The 16,516-nt window shown below is 45.9% G+C and overlaps 1 protein-coding gene across 1 annotated transcript in view; it reads left to right on the top strand.

Moving 5' to 3' along the window:
• Positions 1-16,516, top strand: part of FANCA (FA complementation group A) — a 674,778-nt gene that overhangs the window by 383,864 nt on the left and 274,398 nt on the right. Inside the window, exons 31-32 of the mRNA XM_078671408.1 lie at positions 2,986-3,076; positions 13,370-13,554. Coding sequence (XP_078527534.1) covers positions 2,986-3,076; positions 13,370-13,554 — 276 coding nt within the window. The remainder of the gene's footprint in view (positions 1-2,985; positions 3,077-13,369; positions 13,555-16,516) is intronic.

Here is a 16,516-nt window from a genome sequence, read left to right as displayed (position 1 = left end):
TAAAGTAAGGAGTCTGCGACTAGAAGTCTCTATCAGATGAACAAGTTACTTACCTTTGGAAACACCTTATCTGGTAGACATTTATCTAGCCACAGACTCCCTACCCATCCTCACCGCTTTCTGAACAGTTCACAGTATGAGGGTCACCCTTCTGAGGGCCTTAGACATGCATAACAGGATGTTAGTGCTCCTCGTTCCCCTGCGCTTCTGGTGTGGAAAATCGCAAAAAGAACCTGGCATCAGCACGCTAGGGAGGCACATATATATGTACTGCGCACCACAATTCTGACACGGAGATAAGCTGTTACCGAAGGCAAGTAACTTGTTCTTTATTTCCATTTACTGAGACCCTCACAGATACCCTCCGAAGTACATGTGCAAAACCATGTTCAGTGCCACCAATTAATAGGCAGGTCACCCTGCACTATCGTCCAACCAAGCGACCCAGCCTTTCTCACTCAAAAGGAAAAGTTCCAGATGCTGTCCTAGGCTCATGTTCTTTTGGTGTTGAAAGCAGGAGACTTGCTTGAGATGGTGTCAGTTGACTTTCATGATGTGTATTTCTACATACTGATCCTGCACTCTTATAGGGGGTCCCTGCGTTTCGTGGTAGATCCTACTCACTACCAGTTTGCAGTCCTGCTGTTCAGAGTGACATTGGCACCACAAGTCTTCACAGAGGTCATGGCGGTGGTATCAGCCCATCTCAGGAGGTCAATAATCCTGTATTCCCTTACTTGGATGACTGGCTACTCAAAGCTGGTTTGCGACAGATTGTGTTGCACCATCTCCAATTGATAGCATCCATGCTGTTCTATCTGTATTTAGCCATAAACGTACCCAAGTCTCACCTAGAGGCCTTTCATTTCCTCCTGTTCATCGTAGTGATTCAGGATACAGCTTTTCTTCGACTTGCCCGTCTCCTCAGAGGATTTGAGTCATTCAGGTTATGATTCCAATGTTTCAGGAGGAGATTGGAATGCAGTTATGATGGTCTACTGTCTGCTAGGTCTGCTGGCCTCTGACATCCTCCTAGTTTCACGTGCATGCTGGCACACAATGGCTCTCTAGTGGTGCCTCAACAGGCATGAGGGAGCTCTATCGGACACCTTGGTGGTTTCTCGAAGTGCTGCAGCAGATCTGACTTGATGGTCAGTGGAGAAGAACCTACTACTAGTTATGTTTTACATCCACACCAGCCGTGACGATGGATGCCTCCTCTGCAGGATGAGGCTGGTGGAGAAACCGAAGATCGGAGCCCTCTGGTGTCCAGAAGAGCAGGTTCTTCACATCAACCTGCTCAAACGGAGGTCTATTCAATGCACACTCACAACCATCCTTCTTTTTATATGTGGTCAGTCTATGTAGATCTTAAAGAGCTGTATGACTGTACCTTGTTTTATCAATACGTAGGGGAAAGGACGTCTCATCTTCTGTGTGAAGATGCACCACCATTGAAGTTGAGTAGTTGTCAGCCATCTCTCTTCGTTCCTGAATGTTAGCCTGAGTCAGCCTCATCATGCTGATTACGAGTACCACCTTCACCTGCATGTAATGCAGGAAATCATTGCCCTGTGGGGCACATGTCTGGTGGATATTTTTGCCACTTTTACCAATGCTCATTGCCCACAGTTCTGAACCTTGCAGTATCCATTTGACAGACCTTCTGGACATGATTCTGTTGAAGGGGAACTTTCCACTTCACTACACGTTTCTTCACATACCCTTAAGTCTTCAGGCATGGAGAAAGATTTGTCCAGACCGGGCCCAAGTCATCTTCATCCCCTCCAAATTGTGGACTCTTTTAAAGGACCTGACTCCTTAGAAAGGAAATAAACAGAAACCTTAATCCCTCACTCAACAGTGACTAGTTTAGCTGGTAAATATTAAGTGTCAGGAGTTTGGAACTGACTTACACACAGAGTTTTACCAGTTCTGCCTTTGCAAAGAGACAACATAGATCTTCTTTGGGCAACTGCAGAAAAGTACTAGCCTGCATGTTTGGTGCCTGACATTCGCAATTAAACTGACTGGACAAATGGAAAAAAAAGAACAAACATGACAATACAAAATATTTTAAACATTCCTTACAATACGGAGGTGCTTTTTGGCACACATGTACACAACGCTCTGCAGTAAATTAAGATTGCTAAGGAGACATCAATATCGCTGGAAGTCCTTCGACAACAACTACAACCCTTTCTTGAAGGTAGAGTCAGCAATGTGGACGTTACTTATGGACAACACCACCGCCTTGTGGTACTGCTACAAACAGTGCAGAATGGGTTGCTAGGTCCTGTATCTGGAGACTTTTTAACCCTGGATGTACCTGTAGCCCCAGCGTATTTTTCTTGTTGCCAACCACCTGGCAGGTTTCTTGAATTCCAGAGCGGTCAAACCGAGCTGGCAACTGGCAGATCACAAGTGGCATCTACATGTGGAAGTGTTGCAGGGTGTCTTCCACCAGTGCTAGAGGGGAAACCCTGGCTAGATCTTTTTACCACCGTTAAGAACATGCAGTGTCAAAAATATTGTGCGTTGGTTTTTCCACAATGATACTCATTAGGAAACACTTTCCAACTGGAAGGGAGCTTTGTACGCCTTCCTGTAACTACATCGCCTATCCTGAGTTCTGAAAAAGATCAAGAAAGACCAGTCCCAAGTGATAATAGTGGCCCCAGATTGGGCCAGGAAGGTGTGGTACCCTGAATTCCTGGGCATGAGCATCTGTCCTGCAATCAGGCTGCTACTTTGCAATGATCTACTTTGTCAGCAACCGGACAGAGTCCTCCACCCGAATCTACTGAGTCTACACCTCCATTTGGCTGTTCTACTCAGTCAAGTTTGTTTTCTTGTTTCAACTCATTATTTGATTGTGTGGGATAGAATCTGTAGCTCTAATGCAAGGTTAGGTCAGAGAGTGTTGTAAGTCTACGAGAAGTTGTAATATTCCATTTCATGATGTTGTATCATTTTTCATTTTAGGTGCGAGTTGAGTCCAGGATCCTCAATGGATAGATCATTGTCACCTGTTTACAGCCGGACGAGTTATGCCGATATTATTTGCCGCTTACAGGTAAATCGCTTTAAGTCAGAAGGATGAAATTGGAGCAAAGGGTTTTCTACTCTCTACTTTGGCAAAACATCCTAATGATATTAGAATCAACGTTCAATCGAAAACAGGAGCTTTAATAGCTCGAGGCACCACATGAAACCCCACCCCTTACTAGTTCGAAGGATGTCTGACGAACGATGCACTTAGGTCTATTCTACTTATTTTGCTTTTCAAGATACATTTTAGCTAGCTGAATTTGTTGTTTGTTATTAAAAAGACATCCTAGTTCAGGTAATAACTTTTTGGTTGACAAGCTGTGCCCTTCCCAGAATTTACAGTATCAACTTTATTAGTACTGTTCTAATAAACTATATACATTGAAGTTGATGAGCGCACAATGAAATACATTTGCATATCTAACCATAGAATAGATCAATCTTTACACCATTTTTTTTTCTTCTAACCATAGATATCTGTATACATGCATACACTGTAGATGTGTGCATGAAAACAGACCACAAATTCCAGGGATTGATGCTGCAGGTATACGTTTGTACCATGTGTCTCCCATCCCAATCGAGGAGTAGATGCAACATTCAGCAATGGATCCCCAATAGGAGTCCCCTGTACATAATAACGTCTAGTAGCAGAGGAATCCAAGTATGTTAGGCATCTGAGTTGTAGAAGTTTTTATGCTAACCTCGGCAGAGCATCGATCGTCTCGTCCACTGCCAATCGTCTACGGGATTTACTGCGAGTTATAGATATTTTCTTGGAGCGCCATCGTTGCCAGCCGCCCCAGGGGATCCACAGAGTCGGACTCAAGTCTGGGTGGAGTATGAGGCCTAAGTTTCACAACGTCGTCTGTCCAGTGAAACGCCTCCTCCGGCATCTCGAAGCAGTGCGTGCATGACTGGTAAGATACTCTCAGGCAGGCCGGAAACAGCAGGGAGTACTAGATCTTGTCAGCGCTGTTGTACCAGTTTGGTATAGTCTGGGAAAATCATAATATCATGAGAGGCAAACAAAAGAGTTGCTTTAAGTCTGCCTTGCTGCAATATAACGTCTCTGTCCTTGTAATTAAGGAGCCTCACTATGATTGGTCTTGGGCGGGCACCCGGCGTGGGCTTCTGCAGCAATGCCTGATGTGCACGCCCGATTATAAAGCCTGGAGCGACTGTGTTAGGCGGGAGCCATAATGTAAGCCATTTGACGAGGAAGTCCTCCACGCTGCCACCCTCACAGCCCTCGGGGTATCCAACGAAAAGGAGGTTATTCCTATGAGCTCGCCCTTCTGCATCTTCCACGTGCTTTGCCAGGCCCTTTGTGAGTGTGTCTAGGGAAGATACTTTCTTTTGGAGGGTGTTTACTGTGTCTTCCACTGCTGAGATCCAGGATTCTGATCTTGCCTAAACAGCATCACGTCTGAGCCTGCAGCGGCTATCTTGACCTCCAGCATTTCCCGGGACTGTGTGATTGCTGCAAGCAGTGCGGCATTTTCCGGCATGACCTCCTCCTGGACACCCTCAGCCTGCACCTGGGACCTCGCAACAATATATTTAACCATCGTGCTCTGCTTGGATGATGTGCCTGGAGGCTTATCGTTAGATATTTTGTATATGTATGAACTGGGAGGTCTTCTGAGCGTAGAGCCAAATAGTGACCCAACACCCCACACTCAGCGCAGGACAATGGCACTAGTTTTATCTCCTAGGCAGGCATAAACAAGGTGTCAGCCAGGAGAGAGCACCACACCAGCAAGCTGCATCGCACCTAGTCCGACCTTTTCTGCGAGCTAGGCACCCCCACCTCCCCTAGTGGGCGCCTACACCCCCCCCCCCCCCCCCCCCAATCAGATACTGTCCCAGTAGGCAAGTCACTGAAGGTATCTGTTTGTTATTGGTGGGGATCACCAAACAGGAACAGGTGTCCAGGCTCTTCTGCCAGCGGGGGGCCCCAATATCAGACCAGATATCTGACCAAAGTCCAGAGTTCCCCCCCACCCCACCACAGCTGCAACAGGAAAGAGCCAGGAGGAGAGGAGAAATAGTGAGGGATGGAGGGGAAAGGCCCCGTTCCTAATCTATCCCCAATTCTCAAAGGGGCCAATCGAACATCTCCGCGGCCTGCGCAGGGCGCAATGTGCGTGCAGCACCTGCTATGTCGACAGATCTACCCTTGGTCACAACAGTTCCAGGCGCGCCTCCTGCTGGGGGAGAAGGGCACGCACACCGCAGCTCGATCGAGCCGCCGAGGCCCACTAGGCTGCACGACACAAAGCGTATCAGGGGTGTCTCTCGCGGTCTTGTGGCACTCAAGTAGGGGTGCCTCCACCACCTACTCCAACGCAGGGCCAAGGCGGCTCAATATCGGCAGTGTCGAGGCCTGCCAAGGTAGTGTCCTGGCCTCCCGACGGCACCACCGCCCAGCAGCAGTCTCCTCTCCCATTCGGGCGCGGAGTGTGAAGCCTCCCTCCGCCCCGTCCCCGGGGCCTTTCTCACCGCAGGTGTCTTCAGCGCCCACCTGGGAGGACCGGGAGCGGGGGCCGCCCCTACATGACAGGGCCCAGGTGATCGCACGGGCCACGTCTGTCCCCGCGTCACGGCCCGATTCACCGGCAGGATTTGATCGGGAACAGCCGACTCCACACTTCCAGGTGCTTCCCCCACAGCCCTCCGCTGAGCAGGCGTCCAGGTGTGTCGGCAGTGCGTCTCACCACTGTGTCAGAGGGCGCGCACCAAGCGACCACGCCACAGCCACCAATTCACGGTATCGCCCCCTCCGGAGCACTCAATATGTCTCTGCTGAGTGTTTCAGGACTCCACAGATTCTTATAGAAGGGTATGATTTGCAGCTGTGGCAGGATTAACGAAGGATTTATTAGCGGGCTACGAGAGCTTTGCTAAGGTGGGTCTGCCATGTTGGACCGCCAAGAAGTAACTGCTCCCTAGCAACCGCTCCATCAGGTGCAGGTGACAGGATGTAACCGGAGATGTAGGCAACTCAATGTGCTATTTCTGGCTCACATTCACTTCCATGCATAAATGTTCCTACAGACTAACTGCTTCACAATTGGAGCACACCTTCAATCTCCCTTATGGCACTAAATATACTACCTTTAGGTCAGTACAAACAAACACTCTGCCACTTATACCGTACTACAACAACATTTCTTAATCAAACATCCAGAAAGATACTAAAAATGCAACAGCATCTGTTACTTGCATTGGAAGGCCCTTTGCAAAGGTTGAATGGTCACCTTTCTCTTGGTTTTATTTTGAATAAACTTTGGGTAAAGTTCACCAATCAGTACAATGTAGGAGTCTCATTTTAATACATAACATCACTTTCCACTGCTCAAGCTCTGCGAGCATGAAAATATAAACAGGAATTTCTAATTCAGCACAGATTAATCACTTGTTATTTGCTTTGGGGTCGGCATGCTGGAAATACTCGAACAAGAAACATGTTTTGCAGGCTCTAACTGAACACAAATAAGTAAGCAGGATCTCTGGATGCTTGCAATAATAGTAACAAATGATCATTATTAGTTATGTGAGGCAAACAGTTGTACACATAACAATTCTAAAACCAGAACCTAAAAGATAAAAAACAGCAACAATAAAAACCAGAATAACACCCTTCCCCCTCACTCTTGTGTATAGTCCCAATATCATAAGGAGAGACACAACCCTCTGTCATCGAGGGAACTTTCTGTTGCTTATTGCTCAATTTGAGTGTTAAACCTATACTAATGAGATGCAACTTATGTCCAAAGAGACAAAATAATGAGGTAATACTATCACTAAATATGCAGCAGTATCCCGCATATTGTGCCTTTTCGTGCTGCATAATTTAGACAACCCTGCCACATAATTTGGCTCTCTCCTGCTGCACAATTGAAGTGGTCTTCACCAGGGGCTACATTAACATTTTGCTCAGTCTGTCTCATTTAGTGAAGCAGTTTATATTCCTCAGTGGCATCTAAGTGCTTCAGTACTTTGGGTTTAAGTAGGCTTCATAACTACTGTGCCATATAATTTCCAGGTAATGTACTTTCTTTGTGCAGGATGCATGATGGACTGTAGCAAGGGTAGCCTCCTGGTTGGTTTTCTACCACAGCTATTGTATTGTCCCGGTGGCTACAAAAATAAGCAAACGCTTAAAGCCAGTATTTTTAGCCCTTATCTGTACAACTTTAAACAGAAAATATAAATAGAAAACACTTTCAAAGGTGTCCCAGAGCGGAGTTAACATTGCGTTAAAAATAACTAAGGTAAAAAAGGGAGAAAAGTCATAATACTAATTGTATTGTATTGTATTGTATTGTATTGTATTGTATTGTAATTGCATTTGTATAGTGCTTACTATGTCTGACGAGGCGTCAAAGCGCTTTTTTTGGCGAGTAGCACGCTACTCTGAGACCCATAGAGGATTAGTGTTGAATTATTATAGTTAAACATGTAAGTACATTTTTAAGTGGTGGATAGGTTAGCTAGTTATTTGGATTCAGAAGGATAGAAGAGGAAAAAAGGTTTGTATTTATATAGTGTTTGTTAACCCTGATGGGGTGTTGAAGCATGCTACTCCGGAAACCCATAAAGGATTGGTGAAATATGGTAATAATTTGAGTGGTGGATATTAGTCAGTTATTTGGAGTGAGAAGGATAGCGAAGGGACAGAAGGAAAAGAAAGGTTTGCTTTCATACAGCACCTGCTATCCCTGATGGGTGTTGAAGCTCTTTTCTGACGAGTAGCACGCTACTCCGGAACCCATAAAGTATTAGCGTTGAAAATTAGTATAGTGAAATATGAAGTAATTTGAGTGGCGGATATGTTATACAGTTATTCGTATAGAGAGTGGTAGGTGGCGGCATACGAGAGGGAAAAAGGTTTGTATTTATATAGTGCTTGCTACCCCCGATGGGGTTTTGAAGTTCTTTTTTGGCAAGTAGCACGCTACTCTGGAACCCATAAGGATTAGTGTTGAATTAGTATGGTGAAACATGAAGTTAATTTGAGTAGTGGATATGTTAGTCAGTTATTTGGATTGAGAAGTGTTGGGGAGGGGTAGAAAAGGGAAAAAAAGGTTTATATTTATATAGTGCTTGATGTATGGTGGGAGGCTGGGATTTCAGCTATTTAAATCACATAGTGGCAGCTACATGTTGCCTGCACCGGTGATACCGGTGACAACACTCATTATTTGAAGCACTTGTGTGTGATTAATAAGAGTGCCATGGCTTCTATGCACTAGGGCGGTGCATGGGCTCGTGGCCACAAGCTGAACGTGGCACTTTACCTACCCCCGTAAATTTTGTTCCTGATTTCAATGGGAAGTAACTTACGTATTGTGGCCATGGCTCCACACAAGGGTTAATATTCTTGACTTCAGACATGCGCAGTAAGTGGAAAACATGCCCAGAGCTCGAAAGTGATAATCCGCAGTCTTTTTCACCATTGCTTGAGCGGGAAAGATGTTAACTCAGGCTTTGAATACAGGCTGAATTCTGAAGATTTCTCAGGGGAGAAGGTGAACAATAATTCCTTGCATGGGCAACATATTTAGCAAGATGGAATGTTTTAGGTTGAATGCTGAGAGCATCCCTGTTTTGCACCTTTTGGGATCTTAATAAAATAAAGAAAAAAAACAGTTATGTGAAAAGTAGCGCCAACAGTTGCCACGAAACAGACCTGTATAGCGTGTTTAGGTGCTCTTGGAAAATAAACAGACTTTTGTTTACTCCAGCACCTACCCTCACTGAGGTGTAGTCTATCTCTAAGGTACATAGTAGAAGGTCTCTCACTGGCTCCTTCTTTGTCTCTCTAGCACACACACACTTTTATCTCACTAGCACATTCCATTATCTCTCTCTAACACACACACACACACACACACACTTGCCTCTCTCTCTCACACACACATATACATACTCACGTTCTCCTATCCACTCCCTTTCCCTCGCCTCGAACCCTCTTCACACCCCCTCACTCCCCTGCTCCGAAATCTGCCACCAACGTCTACTTCACACAGCTGATTCTGCCACTTCTGCCCCCTGCTCCCATTCTTGGCGCTGGCATCCTCTGCAGGGGACCGCCCTTCGTCCACACAATCACAGAATCTGGTTCTCTTAAAGGGCAGTTCTTGACGCCTCTTGATCTCTGATGCCCCAACCAGTGACTTTTTGAATAAAAAATAAATTTAAAAAAAATCCCAAAAGTTTGGTCTGGCCTATTTCGACTGTGTTCCCTCAAGGACTATCACATCAAGACCCCTCCTCATCTTATCCTTCCTGGCTCAACACTTACCATGCACCCTCTAGCCCGGTTAGCCCCGTCCTTTCATACATGTCTGGTCTGCACTTGTTCATGTTAAGCAATGTTTCACCACACTCGCTGCATGTCTCGAGGGAGGCCAAAGATTGTTCCAGTTGTCATCCATATCCCTTTCGTGCGAGCCTGTAGTAATCACAGCACTGACAGGGGTTCCAGCCCCGTCATCAGAACATGCACGTCGCCTGCCGCCCTCTTGGAACCCACCCCCACGGCATATAAAACAAGGGTGTCCCCCTCCTGTGAATACCCTGCATTAACAGATGTCGTGTTTGGGGGCACATTTAAGGAGTGTGGCAGGACTGCTGCTCTGACACAATTCTCACCTGCATTTTTCTATTACACATCCCTTGAAGTTCCAGTATAAACAAGGGGTGTGCGCCTCCTGCGAACAGGCACCAATAACAGGAGGAAGGGCAGAGAGGAAAGTAGAGCTGTGGCAATGCTCTCTCCAGCTTCTCATCTCACCTCTGGACACCTCCATCCCCGGGGAGCATAAGCCCTCTCCCTGTGGGTTCCCCACACCTCACAATGAGGGCCGCTGATTTTCCCTCCTGCAGTTTTCGAGGATGTTCGAAACATTCAGCTCACCCACCTCGGTTTCAAGCAGTGACTCATTTTTATATATTTTGTATTTATTTAGGAAGTTTTATATAGCGCTAGCCAGACCGTAAGGTATCGGAGCGCTTCACATAATTACAAAGCGGTGCAAAAGAGAGCAAACAAAGCAAAGCACAATGCAGTACAGTACAACGAGACATTCAGGGTACGAGTCGCAGTAGGAGGAAGAGGGAGACATCCATTACAGGGTTTTGGCAATCCCCATCTGGGCGGGGAGCAGTATCTCTTAAGACATTCCAGGCTGGTTCTATCTGATAGTTAAGGAGCGATCAAGGAACAGGATTTTGAGCTGACTTTTGAATTTCGGGAAGGAAGAAATAGTTCTGATGTGGGGGGGATAGAGTTCCAAATTGTGGGCGCATTACCAGCAAAGGACCGGTCCTTGGTTTTTTGTTTTCGAGTTTTTAGTGGGATCAGAAGTAAGGTGTTAGAGCTTCGGAGGTTCCTGTTCTGACCTGCTTTTTTAAGTTTGGAAGTCAGATATTCAGGTTTGCCAGTGTGAAAGGCTTTGTGGGTGAGGCAGGCTGTTCGAAAGTTCGCCCGCAATTCTATGGGTAACTATTTGAGTTCCTTTAGTGCCGGAGAGATGTGGTCAAATTTCATTATTCTAGTGACCATTCTGGCAGCCGCGTTGAGGGTTGTTTTCAGAGGAGCAAGATGGATTTTGGGTATTCCAGAGAGGATTGCATTACCATAGTCAAGTCTTGACAGCACCAATGCTTGGGTGGCTTGTTTGAGATCATTGGGTGGGATGAAAGGTTTTATTTTGCTTAGTAGCTTCAGATTAAGGAAGGCGCTCTTTGCCGAGATCTTGATGTGTTTGGTCAGGTCTAGTTTGGAGTCAAGTGTGATGCTAAGTGATTTGACGGAGTCCGCTAGGGTAAGGTTCTCATTGAGCGCGTCTATATCTTTTAGCCATTCGATCATTTGTGGGTTCTCTTCTTTGTTCGAGATGAGGAGTAATTCAGTTTTGTCAGGGTTCAACTTTAGATGGTTGCTTGACAGCCAGCGTTGAACTTCCTTTAGTGTTTCGTTGAGTCTGTGAATATCTTTAGCGGAGGAGATTTTCAGATAGATTTGGGTATCGTCCGTGTAGAGGTGGAAGGGGATGTTAGATTTGCTGAGTAAGGTGGAGAGGGGCTCCGTGTAAATGTTGAAGAGTTGAGGGGAGAGCACTGAACCTTGTGGAACTCCTCGTTTGACTGGTTGAAGGTCGGATTCAAAGCTTCTCATTTTGATTCTTTGGGAGCGATTATGCAGGAATGAGGAGAACCAGTTGAGGACCCCATCATCTAGTCCAGCCCTTTCTTCAAGGGCTTTGAGGAGAAGAATATGGTCAACTGTGTCGAATGCTGCCGATAGGTCGAGGAGAATGAAAAGGCAGCATTGGTCTGAGTCCAGTGATTTGTGTATGTCATCAATGATGTTGAGGATTGCAGTTTCCGTGCTGCATCCTTTCCTAAATCCTGACTGATGTGAGTCAAGGAGGTTGGTATTGTCCAAGTGCTGTGTTAGTTGTTGGAGACCACATCTTTCTAGTGTTTTGGAAAGGAGAGGAAGGTTGGAAACGGGTCTGAAGTTGTTTAAGTCATTTGTATCAAGGCCTGTTTTTTTTAGTAATGGGGTGACTTGTCCCCAGGCGACTTGACAGTGCACTAATGCTTGCACAAGGAAGGTAACACCAGAACAAGTGCTGTGGGAAGAGCAGGACTGTCTATGGATAATACACCTTTTCTTGACACCATATGACCCCTGTACAGCGTGGAATTTATTTTGTGTACTGAGCAGATTAAATAAATAAAACATGCAACACAAATACCTTTCTTTTCGCAGGATTCCTTCTGTCTGGAAGGTGCACGGAGTCCCTTTGCGGGCCCCGGGCTTTCGGTTTTGTTTACATTCCTATTTAGTGTCGTGCCCTTGCAGACTGTTAAACGTGGCTAATATTTTTCCCCTTGAAAGGTGGCGACCCTAACTGCACCTCCTTCTTGATAACAGCCCTGTGAATAAATGCTGCCATTTCACAGCTCTGTCATTTATTGTCTTTCAAAAACAGGTCATTTCGTGTTTATACCACACAGATGTGGCAGGAGGCAGACCTTGTGAAAACCTCTCTGCGCAGCTCATACCCCCAGGCTAATAGTATAGGCGGTGTAAGTTAAAACTGCCTGCTCGGTACCTCGGTAGCCCCATTGTTTGCTTTGCACGCCCAGGCTAATGTGCAGCTTTCTATCACCACAGGGGGTCCGGCACACCGATCCCCTTCCCAGCGGGGACTCTTTATCTTTGTCGGCGAAAAGAGACACTAGCCTTTCACACTGATTGTCTTTCTAAAAGACGCTCTGCTAACAATAAGCAGGCTCTCTCCTTCATCCAGGCTTCATCCTTGACTCCTCCCTCACGATGGCCAGGCAAGTTAACGCCGTTACCTCCTCCTGCTTCAACACACTCCGCATGCTCCGTAAGATCTTCCGCTGGATCCCCACTGGAACCAGGAAAACGGTCACCCAGGCCCTCGTCACCAGCCGTCTGGATTACGGGAACGCCCTCTAAGCTGGGACCACCGCCAAACTACAGAAAAGACTCCAGCGCATCCAGAACGCCTCAGCACGACTCGTCTTGGACATCCCCCGACACAGGCACATCTCCGCCCACCTGAGGGACCTGCACTGGCTCCCCGTCAGCAAGAAGATCACGTTCAGACTCCTCACCCACGCACACAAGGCTCTCCACAACTTGGACCCCGAATACCTCAACAACCGCCTCACGTTCTACACGCCAACCCGCCAGCTCCGCTCCGCCAGCCTCGCCCTCGCCACCGTCCCACAGATCCGCAGAACCACCACCGGAGGAAGATCCTTCACCTACGTGGCGGCCAAGACCTGGAACACCCTCCCCACCCACCTACGACTCACCCAGGACCATCTCTCCTTTAGGAAGCAACTCAAGACCTGGCTTTTCAAGCAGTAGCAGCCCCCCCCCCAGCGCCTTGAGACCCTAGCGGGTGAGTAGCGTGCTTTACAAATACTCTTGATTGATTGATTGATTCCTTAATTCCTTGAGTGATCTGCGCGCTTTCAGGTTAATTCTGAGCGCTTGGTGAAGGCTGTGTGCGCACGCACTGGCGCGCAGGTTGCAGGGAACATAGGTCGGAACTGACATTTCAGAGCCGATGGTTAACCACCAAAGCAGTACAACATATAATTGTGTTGGAGGGAAGGTCTCTTGTTTTTTACATGTTGCTGATGATAGTCACAAACATGGTGCAAGGTGGTCATTCATTTAGTTGTTTTTTATTAAATAATATTTTTTTTCTCAAACTGATGGACAGTCTCTGAACTGTTGCTTCCTCTCTTCCAGGAGATGGTCTTTGAGCTAGAGCTGGTAAATAAGGTGGCCTCGGTTTCCAAGAGCTGTACAAGGTCCAAAGATCATCGTGGCCATTTCCTCTTCAAGGTTTTTCAAGAGAGGATAAAGGCCACTGGAGAAAGCTGTGCTACAGGCGACCGTCTAATCAGACAACAAGAATTGCTTATGATAAGCAGGTAAGAGAGCTGGTTACTTATGAGAAGCATTGTTTTATCAATTGCTTTCTGGAGTTGTCTGTCTTTTTTGTGAATTTATCTTTATCTCTTATCTATATTTCGGCATTTATTTTGCAACTCAGGGGTATGGGGAGTCTTTGTAAACAGGAGCTCTGCACAGCCCATGCCAACACTGATAAAGGGGCAATTGAAGGAGTTCAGATTTGTATGAACATTTGCCTGTATTATATGATATTTGTAATTGAGGTCAAATTTCTCTAGGGTTTCAGAACATGTAATTAATGGCAATGACATCAATCTTCAAAGAGTTTTTAAAATGGTGTGACTCATCTTTAAGTGAAATTTAATCATACATGAGGTACTGTAGATCATATACAACAATCACTTTAGTTTGTTAGGGGCAACTCAAGGCCCTTTTAAGATATATTAACCCATTAACTTTTAGTATCAGTGACCTCATCAAAGGCATTGTTGTACCAGAATGTTAATGTTGGCCTCTTACACCTGTTGTGGTTCGCGTGTCACAGATTTGGCATCCATCTTTGCAAGTTTAGTACATGGAAATTATTAAATTGGGTAGGATCATAGAACCTGATATTTGGAACGCTTAGAAAAGGCAAATGTGCATTAACAGTTCTGCATCCTTTCTTTATTTTTGCTTGTTTCTGTCGGCGGAAAAAAAATGTGCTCATTTTAAAGCAACTTATTTATTCCCTAACTTTTATTGTTTAGCATTTTTTAGGTTGGTTTAAAAAGAGGTTTAGTGGTTGTTCCCAAAGAATGTTTGCTGGCTATTGAGCCAAAATGTATAAGTTATGGTTCATTTTGACCTGCTTGATTCAACAGTGCAAGGTAGATAGATCAGCCAAAATACAGAAGAGTTTATTGCCCATTTCCAAGATTTCTTTTTCCGACCATGATTCCCATCATTGCAACTCTTTTCTCAGCATGAACCTGAAGGAACGGGAGGCAAAGCTTTTCATGCCCCAAGCCAGTGACTACAGGAGGAGTCATTGTCCATCCGGAACCCAGTCGAGGTCACCGCCTTCTTCAGAGATCAAGAAGAAGAAACAAAAACAGAAACGGTTTGAAAGGGGTAAGGTCTCTAGGCGGCTCTGGTCTCTAACAGGATCTTCATCCTTGCCGCCAGAGTTGATCGACTTAGAGCATATTCTCCTAGTCCTGACACCATTAACGGGACTGGACCACATCGAAGGACGTGGAGCTCCAGTAAGTCCCGTAAATCCCTTAAATACAAATAATCCAAACATGACTCCTCAAAGTCCTGCCACTTGCATGTTAGGAGTCGCATGATGCTCCAGGTAACTCGAAGCAGCGAAGCTGCTCCACGGAGCGGACTCCCTCTTGCATTGCTGCCTCCCAACCTCTATTCTCAGCAGACAGCTGCAATGGACAAGTTATATTTCAATCTTTTTGTAATAGCAGGGGCCTCAAAATCAACACTGACAAAACTAAGTATCTAGTGTTGAACCCCCCCAGGAAGCTTGGTCGCCCACCTTCTTTAAACCTGGTACCCTTCGAAAGGGTGAGGGAATTTGACTATTTGGGTATTCGATTATCTGACTCTATGCAGTGGGGCCCCCACCTCCAGAAAATGTTGCTGGGTCACAAAAGGGTTGTGGGGGCACTGATCAAAGAGCAATGTTCATCCTCATTTAGGCCTATAACCCCAGTCTTAGATATCTATAGAGCAAAGGGAGTTAGTGCAGCGCTTTATGGGGCTGAACTTTGGGGATTAGGTTCTATTGACCATCTCCTAAAATCCGAAAATAAATTTTTAAAGGACTTAATGTCACTTCCCCATAGCATGTCCACGCTTCCCCTACTGTTGGATATGGGGTGTCGCTCGATTAGAGACCAGGCCCAACTGCGCCCGCTTCTACTGGGGGCACGTTTATGGAGAACCGCCGAACTTGCTAGTTACGCGGAGGGGCTATTAGAAATATTGTCACTGCCCGGCTGGTCAAAAATCGGGTGGCTAACCAAAGTAAAATCAATGTTTGACAGTCTGGGTCTTGGAGATGCTTAGGCATCTAGGAGTGCTCCCCCTAAATCTGTCCTCAAAACCATGTATTGACAGTGGGTAGCTAACAAACTAAACTCAAACTCTAAGCTTAGCTGGACTTCCACTGAGTTCCTTAGGATTAAGGATGTCCCTTTTTGCGAACCGTATATGGATCTGATTTCTAAATCCTTTGACCGAGCGCTGTACTTTAAGTTCAGGGTAGGTTTGCTCCCTCTGAGAGAATTGTCTGCCCGCTGGAACATTCCAGCCCAAACTTCTCCATTCTGCATATTTTGTACTTCCAGAGTGGAGTCTGTCGCCCATTTTTTATTCGAATGCCCGGCCTACAAATCTCCAAGGTCTCTGTGGCTAAAGCCCTTATGCAGGGAGCTTGGTACCAGATACCATACAGTCGCCTTGAGAATCTTGAGGTATGATGCCAGGCCCCTGTACGTTTGTGGTATGGCCAAATACCTTTGCTGGGCTTGGTCAATCAGATGTAAAAGGCTAAAACTCATTGTTTAATTGGGGTCATGTATCGGACCTTCTTAACTAATTTATTGGAAAGCGTTTTATACTTATTCGATTAGTAACTGGATTTTAACTAACATGGTTTTAATTGTTGTTTTATGTAATGCTTTTAATATTATTTTATTGTCGAAATAAAGCTGATTGACTGACTGACTGACAAGTTATATCAGCTAAATGTGAGCCATTACTCCGGTACCCACGTCACTGATGTCGGAGCCACATCTGGTAGTGCCAGAATTTCAGCCTCTATGTCCCAGACTGTATGCTCACTCCAACAAAGAGACATACCGGCACTATGAAGATGAAGATGGTGGTGATTAGAGTGATGATTTTTATGAGGAAGGCAAAGTATTTGAAGTCCTTCACGATACTATTCTGTTGGACAACATCCCTGAGATTGGATTA

This window comes from Lissotriton helveticus, chromosome 12 (assembly GCF_964261635.1).
Source record: "Lissotriton helveticus chromosome 12, aLisHel1.1, whole genome shotgun sequence".
Taxonomy (NCBI): domain Eukaryota; kingdom Metazoa; phylum Chordata; class Amphibia; order Caudata; family Salamandridae; genus Lissotriton; species Lissotriton helveticus.
The sequence above is the reverse complement of the archived record's forward strand: the minus strand, read 5'-3'. Positions and strand labels throughout refer to the sequence as shown.